The following is a 21,474-nucleotide window of genomic DNA, read 5'->3' as shown; positions in this document are numbered from 1 at the left end:
CTCCACCGTGGGCTGTGGCAACGCGTGCAGCCAGCCCAGCCTCCAGCAGCGTGCTTCTGCTGGGGCACAGCAGCTTTACCCCAGCCACCTGGGCAACTGGTGCTGGCCAAAACTCACGTGCAGCCAGACTGGTGCCGGAGGTAACCGCCATGCAGGTGGGATGTGCCGGGGAGGCCGTTTATAGCTAGTTAGGGCTATTTTATTGCAGGTGGACGAGGTGGTTTAGTGATAGGTGGGAAGAAGACCTAGATCCTAACAATGTCCAAACCCCAGGAGAATCTGGGACAATGGGAATGAAGACAATTTTCATATCCCAATTTGATGTCAGCAGTAAGAAGATCAAAAGATGAAGCTGGATAAAAAAAAATAAACACCCAGCCATCATTCTTCCACTGTTTTTCAAGCAAGTATTTGGAAGATGTAAATCAGACCTTTGATATCCAAATTTAGTTAAATGTACAGTGAATTATTTCGGGAAAACACAGCGGGATTTGGCTTATCTTGTTTGCTGACAGGATTTGTAGCATATTGTTTCTGTACTGAGTTGTGAATAAGTTATTTGATATGGCTTGTTTTATGCTTGTAGCAGCGCTGCTGTGTATCAGTTTCACTCTGACTCCATTTTCCTTGGTCTTCTCTCTTGCTTTCAGCTTTTTCGATGTTCTCATAATCCTCTACAAACTGTCTGAAATTTGACCTTTATTAACAAGGTCGAAGACTGTTCCTCCTCTTGAGAGCTAGATTACTAAACCTCAGAGAGTCTCTTATTTAGTTCCCCTTCTGTAAATTAGGTTAAGAATTGTTAAAGTCCATCTCGTTGCATAAAATGATGATGTAGTGTAGATCATGGTAGACCAAAAAGCATTTCTTCCAAGGTGTATTTTTTTTTAATTTTTCCCATTGGTTCTTGTGAAGTGTCTTAATTTCTTCCTAAATACCCCTGCTGCTGTTTTCAGGTGAGGTGCTGTGTATGTGGCGATGGTGGTGAATGCTAATGCACGGCCTTGAAGAAAACTCAGGGTTGAATTCATGAAGAGTTCATGACTATGAAGAAAATAAATTTAAATTTAATCAACTAGTTAATTTTTGGCTATCTGACCTGAAACAGAGGAAGAATTGCTGAACACAAAACGGGTTTAATGTGCATCTGTTCATTAGCTTTAGGTCCCAGTTTACAAATTTGTAGCAAATCACTGCCTCTTCTGACAACGTAGATTGGAGAAGGCCTTTTAGATTTAGTGGTGACAGGGTTTTGGGCTGGTTTGATTTTGGTTTTTTTTTTACAGTAGTGGTTTAAAAAAAGATACTTTTTTAAACACAGATAAAAAAATATTTTTCCCCAGATTTTGAACCAAACCTATTTGAGATTGCCAAAATATACTTCTGTGGTGGAATGACATCACAGTGTGTGTTGGGGTGACATAAATCAGCTCCAGCGATTCTATTTATTGGTGGTTCGGGAATTAGAGAGCGTCTATTCAGGTGCTTCGAGACTGTCACTTGCCAAAAGCTCTTAAGGCTCCTGCTTGGTGTTTAAGTGTCACAGCTGTGACATTTTTAGAAAAGCATGAGGTCACTTTTTATCATCTCAACCAGAAAGTCCTTACTGAGCCAGAGTTTGCCCAAATTCTGAAAATCCTTGTGTACATACACTTATAATTACAGGAATTTTGCTATAGATTTGATATACTTAGTAATACGGTGGTCTGCCACAGGCTTGTCTGTGCTGTGTACTTGTTAATCTTAAATGTTAGTTTTGGTAAAGGAAGAGCATTGACATGTAAACTAGGCTTGGCTAGTTGAGGTCTAAATCATATTATACCTTAGCATGATTTCCTTATGGCACTCATTCAAACTGTGAATTTGAAGCTGGAGAATTAGAAGATTTGTTAACGTAAAATTCTTTTGATTATTTTCTTTAAATATTGGACTGCAAACTTCATCTTAAAAACAGCCAGATTACAGGCTTTTGTCAGGTGGTTTAACAAAATAATTTCATTTATGCATACCTCAATGAAAATAATTTTGTTTCACATTGATATAAGAAATGACTCTGTACTGGTAGATTTGGGCTGCTTTATAATCGAAAAAGTGATATAACCCTTTTACATAGGTACCATGAGATTCTGAGGGGGGCAGCAGAAGGTAGGAAAATAGCCATAAATTCCCGATTTCTTGTTTTTAAAATCCTTACCAACTTACATGTGTTGGCCTCTTTCTTTCACAGGCTCTGTGATGCTGGCTCCTGCAGCAGAGGGCAGAGAGCCTGCTTCACCGCAGAGCTCTGCCCTGCCTTGTCTGGCGTGAAACCCGTATCTCCATATGAACCCCACATCTCCAGTGTGTGTTCTGGAGGTGCTGAGGAGTTCTCCACATAGCGATGTGAGGAAAACACTTGGTTTTCCCTCTGTGACAATGCCAGGATTAATTCTCCTCCTCTTGTACACGTGGTTTGATACCTGCAGTGACTTTGCTAAATACAGATATATTTTTTCTTAATTCTATGCATTTTACCTGTCTGAGCTTGTTTAATTTCAGTTGTCAGCAAAAAATTATTAAAAGACAACTTCAAAATATAATATTTTTAACAGGATTCTTTTATAACTGAAATAACTATCAGGAAAAGGGTGCTTGACCCTGGAGACGCAAGGAGCGAGGGCAAATCCCTCTGCCAAGCTCAGTCCTTGGTCTGGTGGCTTCCCAATTTCCATCTTCTGGTTGAGTGGCTGTTTCTCATGGGCATTTTGCCAAGTGATGTGAACTTCTGGGAAGCTGGCCAGGGACCTTCAGTAGTCATCTTTGTCATGGCACGGGTAGGCGTGAGGAGGTAGACTCTGTCTGGCCCTGGGATAGGGAGAAAAGCCTGGACGAAGGGTAAAGTAGCCAAAGACCTCTTGGGAAAGTGGGTTAGGGTCTTACCAGTGTGCTTGTGTGCTGCTTTGTTTGTTGTGTTTTCACTTGTTCCGGCAGGCAAAGCCTGTATCGTGGGGAGGTTCAGCTCGGGAGCCGGGCGGCTGCTCTGCCCACGGCAGCTGCGTCTGCCCCAGCTGTAGGTGGGTCCCTGCTCGGGAGTCGAGCACAGAAGGAATATTTTCTTCCCACGTTATATGATCTGTTGAAAACAGACAAAGTGCAGCATAGATAGTCTGAGTGGTATCTCTGGCAGTGGAGTTAGGCTAGTCTTATGAAATCCAGAGTGCAGATAAGACCAATAAAATTAAAACCACTGTGCCAACATTAAAGCCAGGCTGTTCTGAGGTGGTGAGAAGGGGGTGTTTCTCCTCCCTGCTTAAGGTTTGGTTCATTGACCAGTGCTCATGCTTTTACCTCTCAATATTTTTATTTAATTAATTGTAACGTATGAACAGAGCCCGTGTGTGAGTGAGATGGCTTTGGTTAGACCCCAGTGAGCGGTTCGCTAACGAACTGCCAGTGGAGCTCTCCATGCACGTGTCCTTCAGGCTCTTCACTCCTTTTCTGATGACAACAGGCTCGCTAGGTGAACACAGTGAGTTCTATTCGTAACTAATTATTAATTACTTGTTTAACAGAACAGTCATGTACAAGCTTGGAAATTGCAGCAAAAATTATACCTACTTAAGGCTCTCTTCACCCTGGCTCTGTGTCAGTGAGGTTTATCTGCTGTCACATCCCCATGCCCCTCTTCTGCTGGATTTACGAAATCCATCCAAAAGTCAGAGCACTCAAGTTTTATGAAAACCAGTACCTACACAAAGTAGAAAGGTCCACATTTCTACTCCCATGAAGGGAAGGAGGGATAATCTGAGCCAGGAGGTGATGGGTTGCACTTGCTTGTGGGCCAGAGTACATGTGACTGGGGGTCTGCTGCTGTGCCTTGCCTGGCTGGCATGGGGGAAGCAGGGTTGGTTCAGTGAGGGGGGAGGGGCAGGGGTTGCAAAGCAAGCTGTGAATTCACAGCAGCATCGGCCTCGTTTTGCCAACAGAGAAAACCTTGGTGCGCTCACGTCTTGATGAGCATCTCAAGATGTTATTGTAGGTAGAGGGGAAAGAGGAAAGACTAAACAGTCTTTGGCTCTTCAATTTGGAGAAAAGGCTGGGCTGGGATACGGTTGAGCTTTGCAAAATTGTTAAAGTGGTGGGAAAAAGGTGATTTAGAACTGTAATTCACAAAATCGTGCAATTTATGTTGTGGGGTATGGATTTAGTAAAAGAAAACACTTCTCTATCATGAGCTTCTAGAAGTTGGCCTGAGAGACTTGAGGGATCGTAGTGTCAGTGGGTTACCAAGAAGATGGGATGGGTACCTCTTCACACGTCTCTTGCCCGTGAACTAAAGGGAGCACAGAGGTGCCTTTCCATCTCCCTCATCCCAGAACTGTGGGTGGTGGTAGAAGAGGGGTTTGGACCGCAGAAGGGCCATGCTGACATACCTAGGTGTCGCAGGAGAAGAGTCAGAGATTGCCCAGGTCTGAGCTAGTAGTTAGTTTAATGAGTTCTAATCGGTAAATTTAGGTATGTAAAATATTAGTAAGTACAGATGGATTGGCGGTCAATACTTTACAGTTTACTACGCTTAAAATTAGTGTGGGATGCGGAGATTATTGCTGAAGCTTACTGTGTGTACCTTAAATGTTACATGCATGCAAAGAATGTCACTTACCAACCCACTGATGCCTGGTGGTCAGCTAAGGGATGTCTCAGCCTTGAGGTGTAACCTTGAAAGGCTCCAGGGGACATCCCTGCCGTGCAGCCAGCGGCTGTGGAGGGAGAGCTCAGTGGGCCTGGAGGGCTGCACATGCTCATAGTGTAAAGCAGGTGATTTGCCGTCACATTTTCTGCTGCGTTAATGCAGTTTCAGCTGCTTATCAGCTCAGTTTCCAGCCAAACAGGTTTTTTTGGGTTTGGTGCTGAGCTGTAACAGATAGCCTCACACAGCAGGATTAACTTTGGTTGGGCTTACTTGCTGAGCACCTGCCTGCACCAAAGTTCAGGGGGTTTAAACGGGAGGAGTGTATCCGTCAAGCCAGGGTGGGATGTCCTGCTGCCGCGGCTGGAGGTGTTGGGCTGGTCCTGCAGAGCATTTCTTGTGTCCTGGTGGCAGGGGCTGGGGTGGCTGTGCCAGAGCGTGGAGCCCTAGGACAGCGGTCCATGGGAAATGAGGCTTGGTTCCCTTCCCTGCTCAGAGACCTCCATTCAACGCAAGCAGTAGCCAAGTCTTTAAAGGGTGCAGAAGGCAGGGAAAGCACGCTCTTGGGTCTTTAGGTTAGAAAAGGAGCTTTTGTTTTATATGCTCAACAGCTCTGTGGCTTTAAGTTTTTGATTATGAAGGAAACTTACTCGGGGTGGATTTGAGCCCGTTTTTGCAGCAGCATTACTATTTTTGCGTTCCTTTACAATCCCCTTCAGTAAGGCGAGAGCGACTCCACATTTTGAAAAATCAGTCCGTCTGGGTTACGCTTCTTAGTAGGAAACAGTCGTCTGATCCATCTGATGTGCAAGGTGGATGTTTTGTATAATAGTATTGTACCTCTGACCAGACTTACTTTCCTTCATTGCAATGGGTTATTTCCGTGCAAACCCCTGCTGTGTACGTGTTTCTTCAGAAGGCTTGCAGCCCGAGCATGTTAGCCTAGACATCCTGTATTCCCCTTGTAAGCGTGTTTCTCTGGACTGTTTTCGTGGTGTAAGCCTTTTTTTCCAGGCTCTATCCCCATTATCTCAAAAGATAAATACTGTCTTAAATCCAATCGAATAACTTGGAACTGGGTTCAAGTTTCTTCAAAGATGGCAATTTGTCTATAAATTAAAAACCCCAAACCACTAACTCTAAAAGGACTTTTCTTTTAGAAAACAGCAATCTACCCAGATACCTCAAGTTACATGTTGTCTCTCTGATGTAGATGAAGTCTTTTAGATGGCATAGTATCAACAATTCTAGTAACAGTTAAAAGTCCTGCTATTAAGTATGTTTAATTCTGTTTGTATGCTTTTGGTTATGTACTGTGTACAAATAATCCATTTATGGGATTTTATTCTAATCCTCATTCTTACTTTTCTTGCAGACTTTATCCATTGGAGTACTTGATATTTTTGGGTTTGAAGACTATGAAAATAATAGTTTCGAACAGTTCTGCATTAACTTTGCCAACGAGCGCTTGCAGCACTACTTTAACCAACACATCTTTAAACTTGAACAGGTAGGTCTGGAAATAATTTATTCTGACGCCAGTGAGTGTTGACATGAGTTTGTGGCACTGATGAGGTTCTGAAATTGTCCCTTTAATTCTTTTATGTTAAGGAGCGTACACTGAATTATTCAAATTTAACTTCTAATTTAACATATGACTTCCTGCTAACTGTAAAATAAAATCCAGCCAGAGATTTGCTGGGTTTCAACAAACGTTTTGGGATGTGAGTATCCTGAAATGCCATGAGGACCTTTACCGTTGCTCTTTTGTCTCCTTCTCATATGCTCAGAGGGCTCATCCATGAGCAATTTCTTTCTTGCCTTTGCTTGGACTTGCTGCTCTGTCATTTAATATCACATAAAAATTATTTTTCAGCATCTGTTGAAAATGCCATCCCAATCTTCTGGGAGTTTTTTGCTTCCCAGTGTTAATTCATGGGAAGGGAGGGGAAATGTCTCTGTCATACGTGTTCTGTAAGGTCAGGCTTGAGGTCCTTATGACCTCCGTGAGCCATGGCAGATTAGGAGGGGTTGAACTTTAGGCTTTGCTTTAGGTTTGTTAAGACTGGGTGTTGCTTTCAAGCCTCAAATTAATGTGCTGAGAGAGATATAACAAAAATACAGGCCATAGTTTAGCGGGTAACATATATGATAAGATGGCATAGTCTATTAATTAGGATGGGAGGAGGCTTCTCCAAACACCATTTGTTATCTAACAACAAGCAAGACAAGAAAACTGCTAAAGTACATGTTGTTTCATGGATGCACAACATATAATTGGGATGTCTAATGCAGGAAATACGTTATAGACCTTCAAAATTACCTTTTTTGTTTTTAATGCCAGTCTGCGTGCCTTCCCTTTGGGTGAAATTCTTCTTTGGGTGAGGTCAAGGGAAATCCTCCTTATCATTAGTTTCGGTAGAGCTAGTATTTGATAAACAGTGTTCTGCAGTCTGAGTCCAGCTGAGATCAGAGAATTAAATCTGCCCTTCCCAGAAACCCTGATAGTTTCATTTTGGGCCTCTACAGTGTTATAAGAGATCTGAAAAGTAAGAAAAAAGAAGCTTTCTTGAGTATGAGAAGGGTCAGAAATAAGCAGTATAGCCTTGAATGGATCATTTGGGGAAGTTTGCTCCAGAGTTTGATGCTTCTCTGTTAATGCTTTTTTTTTTTTTTTTTTTTTTCTTCAAGAAAGTGGAGCAGAGCTGCTCAGACCTGTTTTTTAGCTGGTCTTTGTATGTGGTTGTACCCTACTCAATAGATGCTTTAAGAAGTTAGTAGGACAACCTGTCTGTATTTCTAGGAATAGGTCTGTTTTACCATTTTCTACCATAAAAATGCAAACTAAAAGACTATTGCAAAGCAAATACAGCTATTTTTTTCTATAAATGTAACTGATAAGCTTTCTAGAAGAGGCTTGGGAAAGGAGGACCCTTCCTGAAAGCTGGAGAGAGATGGTACCTCAATGAGGTGGGATTTCAGGACATGAGGGTTTTGGCAGCCTCCACCAGTTTCATGGGAGGGAGCCGAGCTGCTGTCATCCATAAGGGAATTCCGGTGCTTGGGCTGGGATTTCTTAGCAGGTCAGTGCTCCTCCCTAAGCCTGGGGTATATGCAGAGCTCCTGATTGCAGCAATCTGTAGTTCTTCTTGGGCTGGCTTATAACCAATGATCTAATTAGCTTTCTCCTATAAATCTGTCAAGCACACGAAGTCATTAAAGTCAGTATTTGCTGTATGGATGAGAGGAGATGTTGCAGAGGCATCTGATTGCAAAGGGCTCGTTCCAGTTCTTAATGTCAGAGCACGTCATCTGTCTAGGGCTGGAGCACTGCAAGCTCTGCTGGTGGAAAATATGGTCATCTCTACATAGTTTGCTTTCTATAAATATAAATAAATGTACAGCTGCATGAGCACTAATCCTTCGGTGAATTATTTGTATGGTTTAACCATTTCATTTTCCTCTTCTCGGAGTTATGTGCTGCATGTGGAGGATTGGATTTGATGGAAAGAAAACAGATGATACATATTCAGATCTTGGGTCTTCAGAATACCCTTCCTTCCCAGCTGGCCCAAAGATTAACCTCTTTTTAATGATAGTTGCCGAATTACAGGTGAAGACTATAGGGAGTTAATATTGTGTTGGCAAAAAAAAAAAAAGATGGCGAAATAGTTATATTACTTTGAATTGCGAATTTATCTGAGATATTTGTGGCTTTACAAGGGTTTATTTGATGTCTTGGATGGCTGAAAGACAAGTGGGGTTATTGATGGTGGGCGCCTGAAGTAGAGAGGGGTCTTCCCTTGTACCCAGAGATATGCTGCTTTTATCTCCAGAGCTTGCAGGAGGCTGCAGGCAGATTGCTGAGGTATTTGGACATTTCTGCTAAAAGAAATGACAAATGTAAGTATTCGCTAAGGATTTTCTTTAAATCGTAATAGAATTTCTGTGCAAGAGCGGTATTTAGCCATGATGTAATTGTTGCTGTGGCATACTGCTGATGTTATGGAAACCAAAATACCTCTCACAAAGTCATCTAACAGAAGCGAGGGATTATTTTAACTTTTTTTTTCCTTGATGAAATCTAATACAGTGTGCCTTGAGAATCTTTTTAAAAAAAAACAACAAAACCTTCTGCCTGAAGACAACACTATTTCCAGTGGTTTGCAAACAACCAACTGAGGCATCCTCAAGGCAGTCTGGCTTCAGCCTGATGCTTCCTATAAATGCAGCTGCTGTTGTGCTGCGTACCGAGAGTCTTCAAAGGTCTTTGCAACAGCAAACTCCTCGCTCTGAGCCGCCCCTGAGAATAAGGATAAGGCATCTCTGCCTGCTATTTATAGTAAAATAGGAGGACAAGGCAATAAGTGGTAAATGTTAGAGTTCTGCCTTAGATTAAGTGAGTTACTGATGTTTCTTTACCATTTTTTTTTTTTTTAAACGGACTGTTCTGGATCGCAAAGGAAGATTTAGTGATGATTCACGATACATGGGAATATGCTTTGGCAGATGATGGAAGAGTACAAGAAAGACAAACCTGATGAAGCGGTAAAGCCTCAGGCTCATAAATCCCAGCCTGTCTGTGTAGGCAAACTCTTGGATTCAAACCAATAACGATTATTTATTAATCTAGAAAGATTGCTGTTGCAGGAATCATAACTTAAATACAGCCTGCCCATCACATAGCATGGGTGGGTTTTCTCTGGCCTGGCAGAGCCCCCCCCGGCCCATTCTCCAAACTTTGTCATCTTTGACCTCACTGATCGTCCTCCGTCCCTGCTCAAGGCTCACCCAGTGCTCAGCTGTACAGTTACCCCCATGCCAGCCACCTTGCCCTGTTTCAGCTGATGCCTTCAAAGGCTGAGAAGTCATCCTGTAGCTTTCTGTCCCACAGATAATGCTGTTTAAGTTCTTTTCTACCTTTTGTTTACCCACCAAACCTCAATTTTGAGGACATTGGTTTATTGTTTTAAAAAATTGATGAATAACTGAGGCTGAGTCTGAAAAAGAATTTTTTTTTTTTTTTGAAGCATGATTAGCTGGCATGAGCTCAGGTGTTAAGCGAAGTGTATTTTCTGGTGGGGTGGGTCCCTGTTGAGCTTGATGCCCCAACCAGCAAATCTCAGCCTGCTCAGATAGAAAAACTTAGTTTCATAAAGTTAATGCGTCCTATGAAATGTTTGCTCAGCCATCTAAAGCTCCGTAAATATTTAGGCAAGTCTATAGGTTTTATTGGTCCTGTGTAATAGGTGGAGACATCTGAGAGTCTGGTCTAAATCATGAACATTATAACCATTTGCTCATCGCAATCGGAGTGAATTAATTAATTGATTTGTCACGGGACGCAGTGATAGGTAGTTTATTTAGTCTGTGAAATGACTGCAATGTCTGTGATACTTTAAAGCATCTTGTACATGCGAGGTTTCTCAGGCTACGCTGCTTTGTTTCCCAGCAGCCTTCCATGTCATTTAGGGTAAATAAAATACAATAATTAAATAAGGAGAAATAAATTGTTTCATTTAATTTAAGAAAATAATTAAAATTAGTTAAATTAAAAATAAATCATGAAAAAGGATCTTTCTCTTACCGCTTGGCATATTTTCCCTTCCTTCTAGTAAGGGTTTTTTGTACCTCATTGCTACAGTTAAGCATGAATGCCTCTTTGTTGCCTCTGAAGACAAAAGCCAACCATCAGAAGTCAACTGTTGAGGACTAGGAGGCTCAGTTCAAATTTCTGTTTTCGTTGGAGGTAGGAGAGCGGATGCCCTCCGAAAAACGCTGCTGTCAGCTGTGTGCCATATGTCACATGGAGGAATACCAAGCTGCATAAGTTATTGATTTATTGTTTGGCAACACGCCACTGCATGTAACTCACATTTGGGGGGAAAAAAAAGGATGCTTAGAGTATGTAACTCATATTTTTTAAAAAAGATATTTAAAAAGGGTACTTAGAGTTGTTTAAGTGTTATCTTTAGGGCAGGAAGATTTCAAACTACAGGACTGAAATAAAACACAACTGTGGTTATCACTGGTCCCCCAAAGCATTGCCTGGGGTCCTTCCCCCCCAGGGTGGTGCATGGCCGGGGCGGGATCCAGGGAGGCTCCATTTGCCACCCCCTTGTTTTGGGGCTTCTCCAGATAATGAAAGTTCATAATATATAATACATAGTAGAGTATTTTATATATACATTATATAATGTCATAGAATACTTTGAGTTGAAAGGGACCTTAAAGATCATCTGGTTCCAACTTCCCGCCTATAGAATATGTACTATATGGATCCCCCATGAGTAGTGCTCTCAAATATGTGTAGTGGCATACTAGGTAGGCAAATTAGAAAACATGCTTAAAATATCATTAACAAATACTCTAGCAAGCTTTCTCGGTGTGACGTACTGGTGTGAAAGACTCAGCAGTTTTCTGCATTTTTTGTACATTAGAATTACATATCGAAAAGAGACAGGGTCTCATTGCTCTTGGTTTTTTTTAATATGATTCTGTGACCTTCAGTTTCAGACCAGTGCAGAGAAGTGGTGTATCTGTGTTTTTGTGAAAATATCATGATTGTGGTTGGCAGCATAAATTTCTTGAGATAAATGCACAGAGCTCCTATCTGCAAGTTGGGCAATGGGTAGTTTTAAAGATTCAAGCTCACATTTTGCCTAGTGACTTAGGAACGTGGACTGCTTTACAAATTGTCTTGTAGTAAGGAAGAGCAAAGGTTATATCGATAAAAAGATTATCTCAGCGCTGTCCCTATGTCTTGGCTTTTGCTGATGTTTTTGTGAGCCAGACAAGCTAAGGGGAATGTTACCAGGCATCACACAACATCTGAGCACATCCCCAGGCTGTGCTTGCAGCGCTGCTGCGTCTGCCCCAAACTGCCTCTGTTCCCCTTATTCGGATCTCCTCTTCCATCCCCCATCCCCACCCTCCTTGCTAGAGCTCTCCAAGTTGCAGGTGCCTTGCTCCAGGTGGCGTTATCCCTCTCCCAAGTTGCCATCATCTCTTGAGCCCCTTTTTTCCTCTTTTCTAAGCTGGTTCCTTGACTTTTCTAGTTAGATAATGTTTTCTGCTGATTGTGGTTCCTATTCAAATACATTGGATAAATATATATGGGTATGGGCTGTGCCGGGGACAGTCCTGTCCCCCTAACCCAGCCAGAGCCCTGCACCACCGGGGTTGGGATTGACGTGGGTACACCGAACCTGACTGTCCTCTGGGACCTGGCCCTGAGATGCAATCCAAGACATGTATATTTATTTATTTTCAATAGATAGATATGTACTCATGTATGTTATGAAGCTCCCCCTGAAAAAAAACCCCAGAAATCAAAAAAGGATGAGATAAAGATGAAATAAACACAATTTTTTATTTACTAATGATACAAAAAGTATTTTCTTCCCACACCTTGCTTTGGAGAGCATTACATGTGATCTAGGGTGCTTCTGTACTAGTCTCCTAGGGCCGGGTCCTGGGTGTTAGTCCAGAATTATAGTCATGGGGAAATTCTTGCACATTCCCAATACCTATGAGCCAAATTAGGCAAGGATGTAGTGAAATCTTCGGTTATATCAGAAAGAAAGCACTAGCAATACTTGTGAGCAACAGCTTTTTTTAAAAATAAGACCTCAGTGCATGTTGCTGGATTTTCCTAGGACAGCATTGTGCTGTGTGAGCTCCCTTCTTAAGCCAGAAGATGAGTGAGAAACCTCTAAAAGCCTCTAAAATACTTCAACCCATCCAAAAAAATACCATATTGAGGCAGAACTGGATGGTCCATTGTGACCGTGGCTCTTCTACTTGTTACATGTGAAATTCCTGCTTGGACAGTTGGTTTGGCACAGTAACAAGATGTTTATAGGGGTAGCACAAGACAACTATGTGTGTGTGTATATATATACATATACATATTAGGGAGTACTGTGAGCCCACTGTAAGTGTGAATGAATGAGAAGGGAATCAGGATCAAGTGTATTTATTGGCACAAGTTTGGAGTGGGACTGGAAGAGGAAGAAGACATTTAGCCTTGAGGACCAGTCTGGTGTTGACCATGACCACTGTGGACATCCTCTTCATGCTTCCTAAGCCTGATGTATCTTGCAAGAACTGCATTGATACATATACATTTCTTTTCCTCTTTGATAGCAAGAAATTAAAGAAATTAATGTGCCAGCAGATCACACAGAATTGTTAGGCTCACGCTTCTCCTGGCTGTTGTAAGAGCAGGTTGGGAAGAAGGATGCTCCTGGAAAGAGAGTAAATGGGACTGTGGCAACGTGTATTTTGCTAGCCAGATCATGCAAAACCTACTTTCCCCATTTTGAGAGAAAAATACAATTTATGACTGAAACCTACTGTTGCCACTGAAACGCAGGAAGCTGATTTGAGCTTGGAGATGGGTGCTGCAAAGCTGGTGTAACACAGCCACGTGTGTGAGACCCTGGGCTGCACCTACTATTTTAAAACACTTTATTTAATGATGGACGGTCTGAATTAAAATAAGTCAAAATCTTAGGCTGCCTACATGCAGCAAACGGGAGGTTGTCAGTAGCCGAAGGATCAGCCCCAAAGAAAAACCAAATTCACTTGCCATTTGCTGAGGAGCCACTGAGATAGTCACCTTGAAGGAGAAGACCGTCCCGGGGAGCACCTTTGCTTCAAAGCCATCTGCCAACGCTCCATAAGTGGTTTGTAACTTAAAGCAGGCGGCAGAAGCAGTGCAGTGGAAGGCTGTTTATCAGAACCCCTATGTTGCCATATATTATCATTAAAATAGAGCGGCTTATAAACCTGTTTATAGATTGTGTATTTATAAAGCATGTGGGGATGCATATTTATATATACTGTCTGTGGATGCATTATTTTAAAAAAAATATTTATACATATGGCTGTGTGTATAAATTCCTTTTCTACTTAAATTGAGAACAAACATAAAAGTCCTTGTTCATAAACGAAAGTGTCAGCATTGTCAGCCTTGGCATCCTCTTCTGGAGGGATGTCAGGAACTCGAGGCATCTGTGCTGTCTGCAGCGTGTAAGTGCTGGCACCAAAGCAGACGTTGGTCTCATTCATTTGGGAACTCTCTAATAATAAGGTTTTCACATCTCAAGGATTTATCTTATCAAGCTCATTTTAATTATCAAATTATGCCAGGGTGATTCTGCTGGGACTGGCTCTTGGTACCCACCTGCACTTACTGAACAAGCAATCCTCCATGGGATAGATGAATTCCTGAATGAACGGATCCTGGGTGGATCTCCTGGGTGCAGGGATTTCCCCACACCTAGCTGCTGTTTCCAGCTTTGAAAAAGCTTTCCCAAGCTCCCCAAGATGGATGGTAGGGTATATATGTATATAGACATATCCAGAAAGGAGCTTTTACAAGGTTTAGCTCCCTTAGTTTTTCATATAACAATGACCTACTGTAATGTAATTTTTAAAACATTAAGAATTGTATTCTTTCCTGGAGGGTTTTCAATGTAGTTTGCAAAATACGGCTTCATTTCTCATTTTTGACCTAAGCTTTTGGAGACATCCTATCTTACTGTCCATCAGCATCTGCAGGGCTGATGGTACCTTGTTACTACCAATCAAGAAAGGAAAAATGTGTGTGCTTGGGTTTAGTGGCTCTAAGCTTGCATTTGCAAAGGTTTATATTTTGGGGGGCGTCAAGTTGACTTGTAGTATTTTTTAAATAAAATTTTGAGATTAAATTTAAGCTGGGGAAGTTGGCTAAGAATGGAGAGACGTGAAAAGGGATTTAATTCCTAGTTTCTCACTTTCCAAACACTGCCTGAAGCTGAAGCAGACGGTGTTAAGAGTTAAGAAGAGAGGAATTTCACACCCTTATGTTTTGTCATGAATTTTTAGGCAAAATATATACATTTAGACATCCCATTGAAGCATATGGCTCTGGATTATGTGAATTTTTGTGAGAAGAACATGAAGGGAAGCATTCCCATGTGGAGATACACTGGAAAAAAGGATTTTTCAGTCGATTTTCTACTTTATTTTGGGAATTTTCGTTGTATAAATAAGGTTTTCCTATGCCTAGGCAATGAAAGGCTCAGGCAGATAACCTCCTGGGGCTTATCTAGCTCTGTCCCGGCGGAGGTGAATGAGCTGGTGGGGTTTTCCTCTGCTGTTGTGATTTACCCGAGCATTTCTGAAGCAGGGTTGCTATGCTTCTGGGAAACGGAGAATGCAATGTTTCCCTTGCACGAAGTTCCTTGCAAATAATTATTCATTATGTTTTACATTGCCTTCTAATATGCTTTAATTTCCTAGTTGGACTTGATACAAGTTGAAATAGCACTGCATGCTACATTTTATCCCTCTTTTTGCTGTCAGCCTTCTCCCATCCCCAAGAAAGAGGTGAGAGCATCATCCCTGGTTTTGGGTTTAAAATGTTATTTTGGGGGGCTGCTTCTCAATTTTCACTGTGACTAATAGCAATATCCCAATGGTATAAGATGTCTGCCTCCTGCGCACTGAAATGCTGAGATATTTTTGTGGCTCTTAGCTTGCTGCAGGCTGTGTGGATGGATGCCCAGCACCCTCCAGACCTCTTGAAATCACAGCAGAATTTTTACCTTTGATATCCTGTGATAGGGTAACAAATTTCAGGTATCATGGAAAAGCCCCCACCTTTGTATTCGGGCCTGATTTTTCACTGCCTTGTGATTTGAATTTACTAATCCCTTGGTTTTGTGCTTTAAGACAGATGGGAAACTTACTATGTTTTTTATTTTGTATTTTTATCGTGTCTCTCCAGTTTCATTTCTTCTCTGGGTTTCTATGCCCCTTGTCTCTTAAATTTTTCAAGATCCTGATCACTCCCCTTCAATCACCTCTTAACTTTACCGTTTGGTTTTGGGGAGCAATAGCTCCCAATGAGCATGGTACTGTAGATAAGCGTGAGCTTAAAAATAATATTTAATGCTTTCTCCTCTAATTATGCTTTTTAGCTTTTGTTTTTACTTACTGTTGACTATGGCTGGATATGGAGTAATTCATAATAGAGCATGTGTGGACATGCAGAGATGTTTTCCAGCACCTCCAAGATGCTGTTAGGCTCATGGGTATATAAAGATATATATAAAACTTTAATTCTGCTGCAGCTTAGAGCGTGTTTGTTTCACTTAGCACCAAAATAAAGTCCTGATAACAGAACTGATCCAACGCTTCTGTAAAGATAATGGGACTTGTTTCTCTACATGTTCAACTATAAAACTATGGCTGATTTCTCTTTGTAGCAGTAGGGTTTCCATCAAGCCTTGCGACCCAGTTGGGAAGGATTTCCTGATGCTCAGCATGCATATTTTAATCTTAAATTCATTATTCTGAGTGGCAGAAGCAGTGTTTGAGCTCTGGGGTCGGTTGTAGGCAGGCAGGGTTTCTCTTTAATAGTGCTTAGCTATGTCTTTACTAGAGTTCCTTTAATCTTCATATGTAAAAAATGCTGGATATTCTGCCCTATGCTGGTTTTTTGATGCCCCAAATTTGACATGCTCTTATGCCTCAGATAATGCTGTATCCAGTAAAGATATTCAGTAAACATTTATGTTCATGTTCTGAATATATGCATTTCAAGGTCTGGATCCACATTTTATGTCTTTTTTTTAATGTTTGAACATCACAAATTGTGTTTTATTCAGATCAGCCTGAGCATTTTAAGCTCTAAAAAGCATCGCTTTTAAACAAGAATAACTCGAACTAATGCTGCCTTTTCTTATGAGCCACCTCCCTGCTTAAGCCACATCTTTCTAAATATTGGATGCAGTAATAATGGGTTTTTTCCCCTTAAAGAGAAGCAAAATGAAGTCACTAACCCTCTTCTCTCTTGCGCTTCAGCTGAGTCAGAGGCCAAATCCACGTTACAGGGTTTTGCTGAGCTTGCTGCTGCAGCGAGCGCGCCGGTGCGGCTATGGCAGCTCAGCCCTGCTCTGAGCTGGGTGACGGCGTCCGAGAAGTGAGTGTGCTCGCGCCGCCAGGACAAGTCCCTTCGGTGACGTGTGGTGCCGACGTTGATGTACTGCTAACATCATTGTGGTCAGGGCAGCAGAATTGTTTCTAAATGCACAACTGGGAAGTATCAATCTCCTCGTGGTGAACATACAGGTCACCTCAAGAGCAATCAGTAGCATCTCACCCAGTAATTAAATGAAAATATGAAGCTGCTGGACTCAAAAAAAAAAAACCAACCCTGAATATCTTTTTTGTTTGTTTTTGCTTAATTCCTTTTGCCAACTTTGAGAGCTCATTGCTTTCTTCTCCAGTGAACTTGCATTGCTCCACCTTCCAGCAGGCCAGGTTTCAGCTATCCAGGGATGGGAGGAGTATATCTGTACATTTTTATTGGGAGTAAGGATGCCAAGAATCAGACTCTGGACTTCACTGCACTAGAAACTCTTGCATATAGTGGTAATGTCAGTGGTTTGGTTCTCGGTGTAAAGACGGTCTTCTAGGAATAGGACATTTGAATTTGCCCATAAACATAGTTTAGTTTTAAGTCAAGGTAGAAGTCCAAGCTGGTTTTTAATTAAACTCCAGTTTGAGGGGGTTTTGTTTGAACGGGCTATGTTTCATATTGTCTTCATCTTGTTAAATGAAAACCTCATGTTGTTTGGATGTAATTCCTGAATACTCAAGTGCTCTGCGAGGACCCTGCATCCATCAAAGGATGGCAGAGACTTTATTGTCGTACTCAGGAGTGAAGAATATTGTGGAGGCAGCCTTTCGGGGTGTCTCCTGAATTCTGCAGAAAGACGGTCATTAGAAGGGGAATACAGAAATCATACACAAATCATATAGAAGATTAATAGCTGAAACTTAATTGAATACGTCTAACGTATACATATGGACAGCAAGGATTTTACCCTAAAGCTTCTGCTTTTATGTGGACAATTTGCACAGTGTCCTGCAGACCAGCAACACCCAAGGAATTCGATTGGTCAGTCACAAAGCTGCAGTTACTTCTCCTGGGTTGTGATTCTGAAGGCAATCCAACCAATAACTGGAAAAATGCTAGGAAAGAAGCAATAAGGGGATTTTTTTCCATATAAGCTTTGGAGCAATTGCTCTGGAATAGTTCCTGCTGCTGCGTACCCGCCTGTCTTGAAGTGGGAGCGTATATCTGAGTTATTGTGGAAAAGGTTATTAGTTGAGGACTTTAATCCCTCTTCGTATTTGGCCAACACAGCAAGAGGTTGCATTGGGGATGGAGGGGAGGGAGGAATGGACGGACAGATGTGGGGAACAACCCCACAGCCTGGGAGTGAGTGTTTCTGACCTAGCCCAGGGGAAAAAGAGCAGAGGAGAGAAAATTAGCCAAAACCCTGCAGCTGAAGAAACCAAGGCCAGGAGGTATGTGATGACTGGCCCTCAGGTCACACGCTATCTGTGGCAGAGCTGAAAAAGCCTAAAAAAGTAGAGACATTGAAAGAACACTGGTCTTCTATGGTCATTTACTGGAGTATATTTAAAAAAACGAGAGCTAACATTGCTAATTTGTTATTTTGCACCAATCTTAGGAGTAGTAGAAGTTTTTAGTCTGGGCAGAAGACTTTCACGGCAACGTTCATTTTGTGGCTGCCAAATGTCGTACGTGGAGCTGGGGATGTCAAGAGGGCTTCTAGAACAGAGTGATGGTGTGGTCCAGGTTAGACGTATGCAAACGTAAAACTTGAGATAATTGGGGGTTTGGGGGGAGAAAAATTATGTAAAGCCCCCAGACAAGTAGTTCAAAAAAGTGTCATAATAATAAATATGTAAGGCAAGTAATGTGTAGCAGGCACCCATCACCACCAAAATAAAGGTCTTCTGTTATCATCACAGCAAGGTTTATTGCTCTCCAGGTGCTCAGAACCAGCCCTGAGCAGGCAAAGCTGGGGCTAATGGACCCTGCATGTGATTAAGTGGCTGTCAGAAGCAGGCGGTTGGTAAATGATGCTGACTGCTGTTACTGCTGCACCCATCACTGTCTCTCTTTTAAATCACTCAGGAGAAGCTCACGCTCGCTCAAGAAATATGCAGTCTTTTACAGTTGACTGGACTGCCATATAGAAGGATTTTTCCTGGCTTGTACTGAAAATGCAATGAGTCTTAGTCAAATATATGATTTTTAAATGCCTATAGTTTAGTAGTGACTGGTGAATGTTATTCTGCATGCCTACTGTGTCCTGGTTGCTCTACAGGAACCTAAGGAAGAAAGTAAAAAAAAACCCGAAAAGAAAACATGAAATTCATAATATGGAGTTGTTCCTTATTTTCAAGATTATTTTTTTTCCAGTGGTATGTGTTACGTTTTGAACCTGAAAGGCTTTAGGGCTGTTAGAAACTCCTTCTATACCTGCACACATATGCATAGAGCGTGTATCATTGATGTAAAGGTATATGATGTTTCAAATAGTGAATTCAGGACCTTCTATGTTTTTTAGCAAAAATTTCCTTGTGAGTTGTGTCAAAGCACTTCAAGCTCTAATTCTAAAAATAATATATGTTGAGTTCACGTTAATTTTGGATGAGGAGAGTTGGAAGAACATACTTCATTTTGAAGTTTTTTGCTGATATTAAAAATAAAAGCAGAAGCAGCAACAAAAATGAATCGGATGGTTATAAAGGTGCACCATATTAGTGCAATTTTGGTAATTTTTCCCTTTTTTTATCAATTCTACCATCGAAATGTCTTACGATAGAGAAGTAAAAATGCAGCTTGGATTGGTAGGACTTTTTCCAACACATGGAGTAAGGTGCACTTCCAATATCACTGTTCCAAGAGTGAGTCATAAGTCTTGAAAGTGTATGATAAAAATTACGATTTTTAGACTCTGCTTTCTTCCAGATGCCCAAAAATAATCTGTGCAGAAGACTTCTCGAAGTAATCCAGTTGAAAATATATCTTGGAGGAGAGAACCTTTATAAAAGAGCAAGGGTTGGAGTTATTTTGGTGGAAAATAAAGAGTTTTTTTCCCCTCAGCATTGGATGTGGGGACAGATCCTCACTTTTACTGTCAAGGGCCATGGCTCTGCTCGTCTTGGAGCGGGGATTTCTACTAGCTGGAGCTCTCTTGGTTAGCCCTTACAGCACCAGCCAGTAATAGTGTGAACTACAGGAGAGTGGACCCCAGCGAAGCAGGAAAGGCTGTTCTATTGCTGCTCCTTTGTAATTAAATTATTATTTTCTTCTAGCAACTAAATACTAAGTATTAATTGATGCAAATACATCATATAGCGCATTAACAGCAAGCCAGGAAAAGCAAAGCCAGATGCAATGATGCGCAGCATCTGCAATAGGCATGGTCTGCCATATACCTAACCTGTGTCTGAACAAAAGTCTGGTACATCTGGAATTGTAAAATGCTGCATGGTTCCCTGTTGTCCAAGTGGTTCTTTATCATTTTCTTTTGCATCAAAGAAAATATTGGTGGCATATTAGCAGAAGAAATGTTCATTTTGGTAAATGGTGCATCGGCTTCTGCGAAACCCTTTGAATTTTAGTTGGTTGTTTGTTTTTTTTTTTGCTTGCATACAATATTGTTACAATATCTGGGGGTATTTTTTAGGAGGAATATAGAGCAGAAGGAATTAGTTGGCACAACATAGACTACATAGACAACTCCAGCTGCATCAACCTGATCAGTAAGAAGCCGACGGGCCTGCTCCATCTGCTGGATGAGGAAAGCAAGTGAGTAGGAAACTGGTTTTGCTGGTGATATTTGTTTTTTCACATAAAATGTGTTTAGGTCTTACCTCTTGTGGTTTTTCCCAGAAAGATGCTAATAGCTCCCTGGGCTGATTTATCTGTGTCTCTGGTTTTGTTTCCAAGGTGGTAATGCAAACAGTGGAGACCCAGTGAGCTGAGCAAAAAGCCTTAACAAATAATAACTAAAATTCTGTTTCAAGAATTTCTTCTGTTAAAGGGAAAGGCAAAGGTTTCTGCTACTTCTCTCCTCGTATCTCTCCCTGTCTCTTGCGGTGTAATCATGTGAAGATGCTTGAAGTTGAGCAGAGTGAAGGGAGATCCAAGCACAGGAGTTAAAGCAGGTTGTGTGGGTGCTGTTACAGATATTTAAGGTGGATTTATCAATTTACTTTTAAAAATTAGGCCAGAGCGAACTGAGGGCATGTACATAGGGGCTGTGCTTCCACAGCATTTCGTGGGCATCAGGGTTGCAGCTCAGATTTCCATCCTCGGTTATATCCATCCAGCTTGTCCCAGTAGAAGCTATCAGATGAGCACGTGGCTTCTGGATCTGCCTTTGGATGGAAAATTGTGAGCGTAAGGGATCTCTTGCGAGAGGCGCGTGCCAGTTTTCTCCATGTGAAGGGCCAGGAAAGGCCAGGTGGTTTTGCTGGTATCACCTTGGATCCATGTGGCTCCAGTCCAGGGCACGCGCTCGCCTCCCACCATTTGCTTGCAGGTTTCTCCTCCGTTTCTTGTCTTGTTGACCAGATGCACGGCAGTGATGCTTCCCCGGTGCCCAGTGGTACTGTACCAGGCTAAAACAGCTTAAATTAGGTAAAGTTGAGAAATATACCCCTGCCAAGCTGGAGATTTACATAAAGTTTGAGGGTGGAGAATTGGCTTGCTTTTACCAAGAGGCTTCCTCTCTCCTGTGCCAGGGTCAGTCAAGTAACTCCTGAAACTGAAGTGAGGTTTGTAGGCAGAACAGCTCAATGTTTCATAAATGTGTGAATACCCCACAGAAATACAAGCAGTCTGAGCCTCAAAACCAATGACAGAAGCTTGGGGTTTCAAACACAGCTGCCCTGAATAATTTCCATGCAATGAGCATACAATG

The 21,474-nt window shown here is 41.8% G+C and overlaps 1 protein-coding gene across 10 annotated transcripts in view; it reads left to right on the top strand.

Moving 5' to 3' along the window:
• MYO9A (myosin IXA) overlaps positions 1–21,474 on the top strand; it is a 183,430-nt gene that overhangs the window by 110,187 nt on the left and 51,769 nt on the right. For all 10 annotated transcript variants that reach the window (XM_040601411.1, XM_040601416.1, XM_040601417.1 and 7 more), the window contains 2 exons: positions 6,045–6,179; positions 20,236–20,357. In XM_040601411.1, the coding sequence (XP_040457345.1) occupies positions 6,045–6,179; positions 20,236–20,357 (257 nt within the window). The remainder of the gene's footprint in view (positions 1–6,044; positions 6,180–20,235; positions 20,358–21,474) is intronic.

Source organism: Falco naumanni, chromosome 7 (genome assembly GCF_017639655.2).
Source record: "Falco naumanni isolate bFalNau1 chromosome 7, bFalNau1.pat, whole genome shotgun sequence".
Classification (NCBI taxonomy): Eukaryota; Metazoa; Chordata; class Aves; order Falconiformes; family Falconidae; genus Falco; species Falco naumanni.
This window is presented reverse-complemented; position numbering and strand designations above follow the sequence as displayed.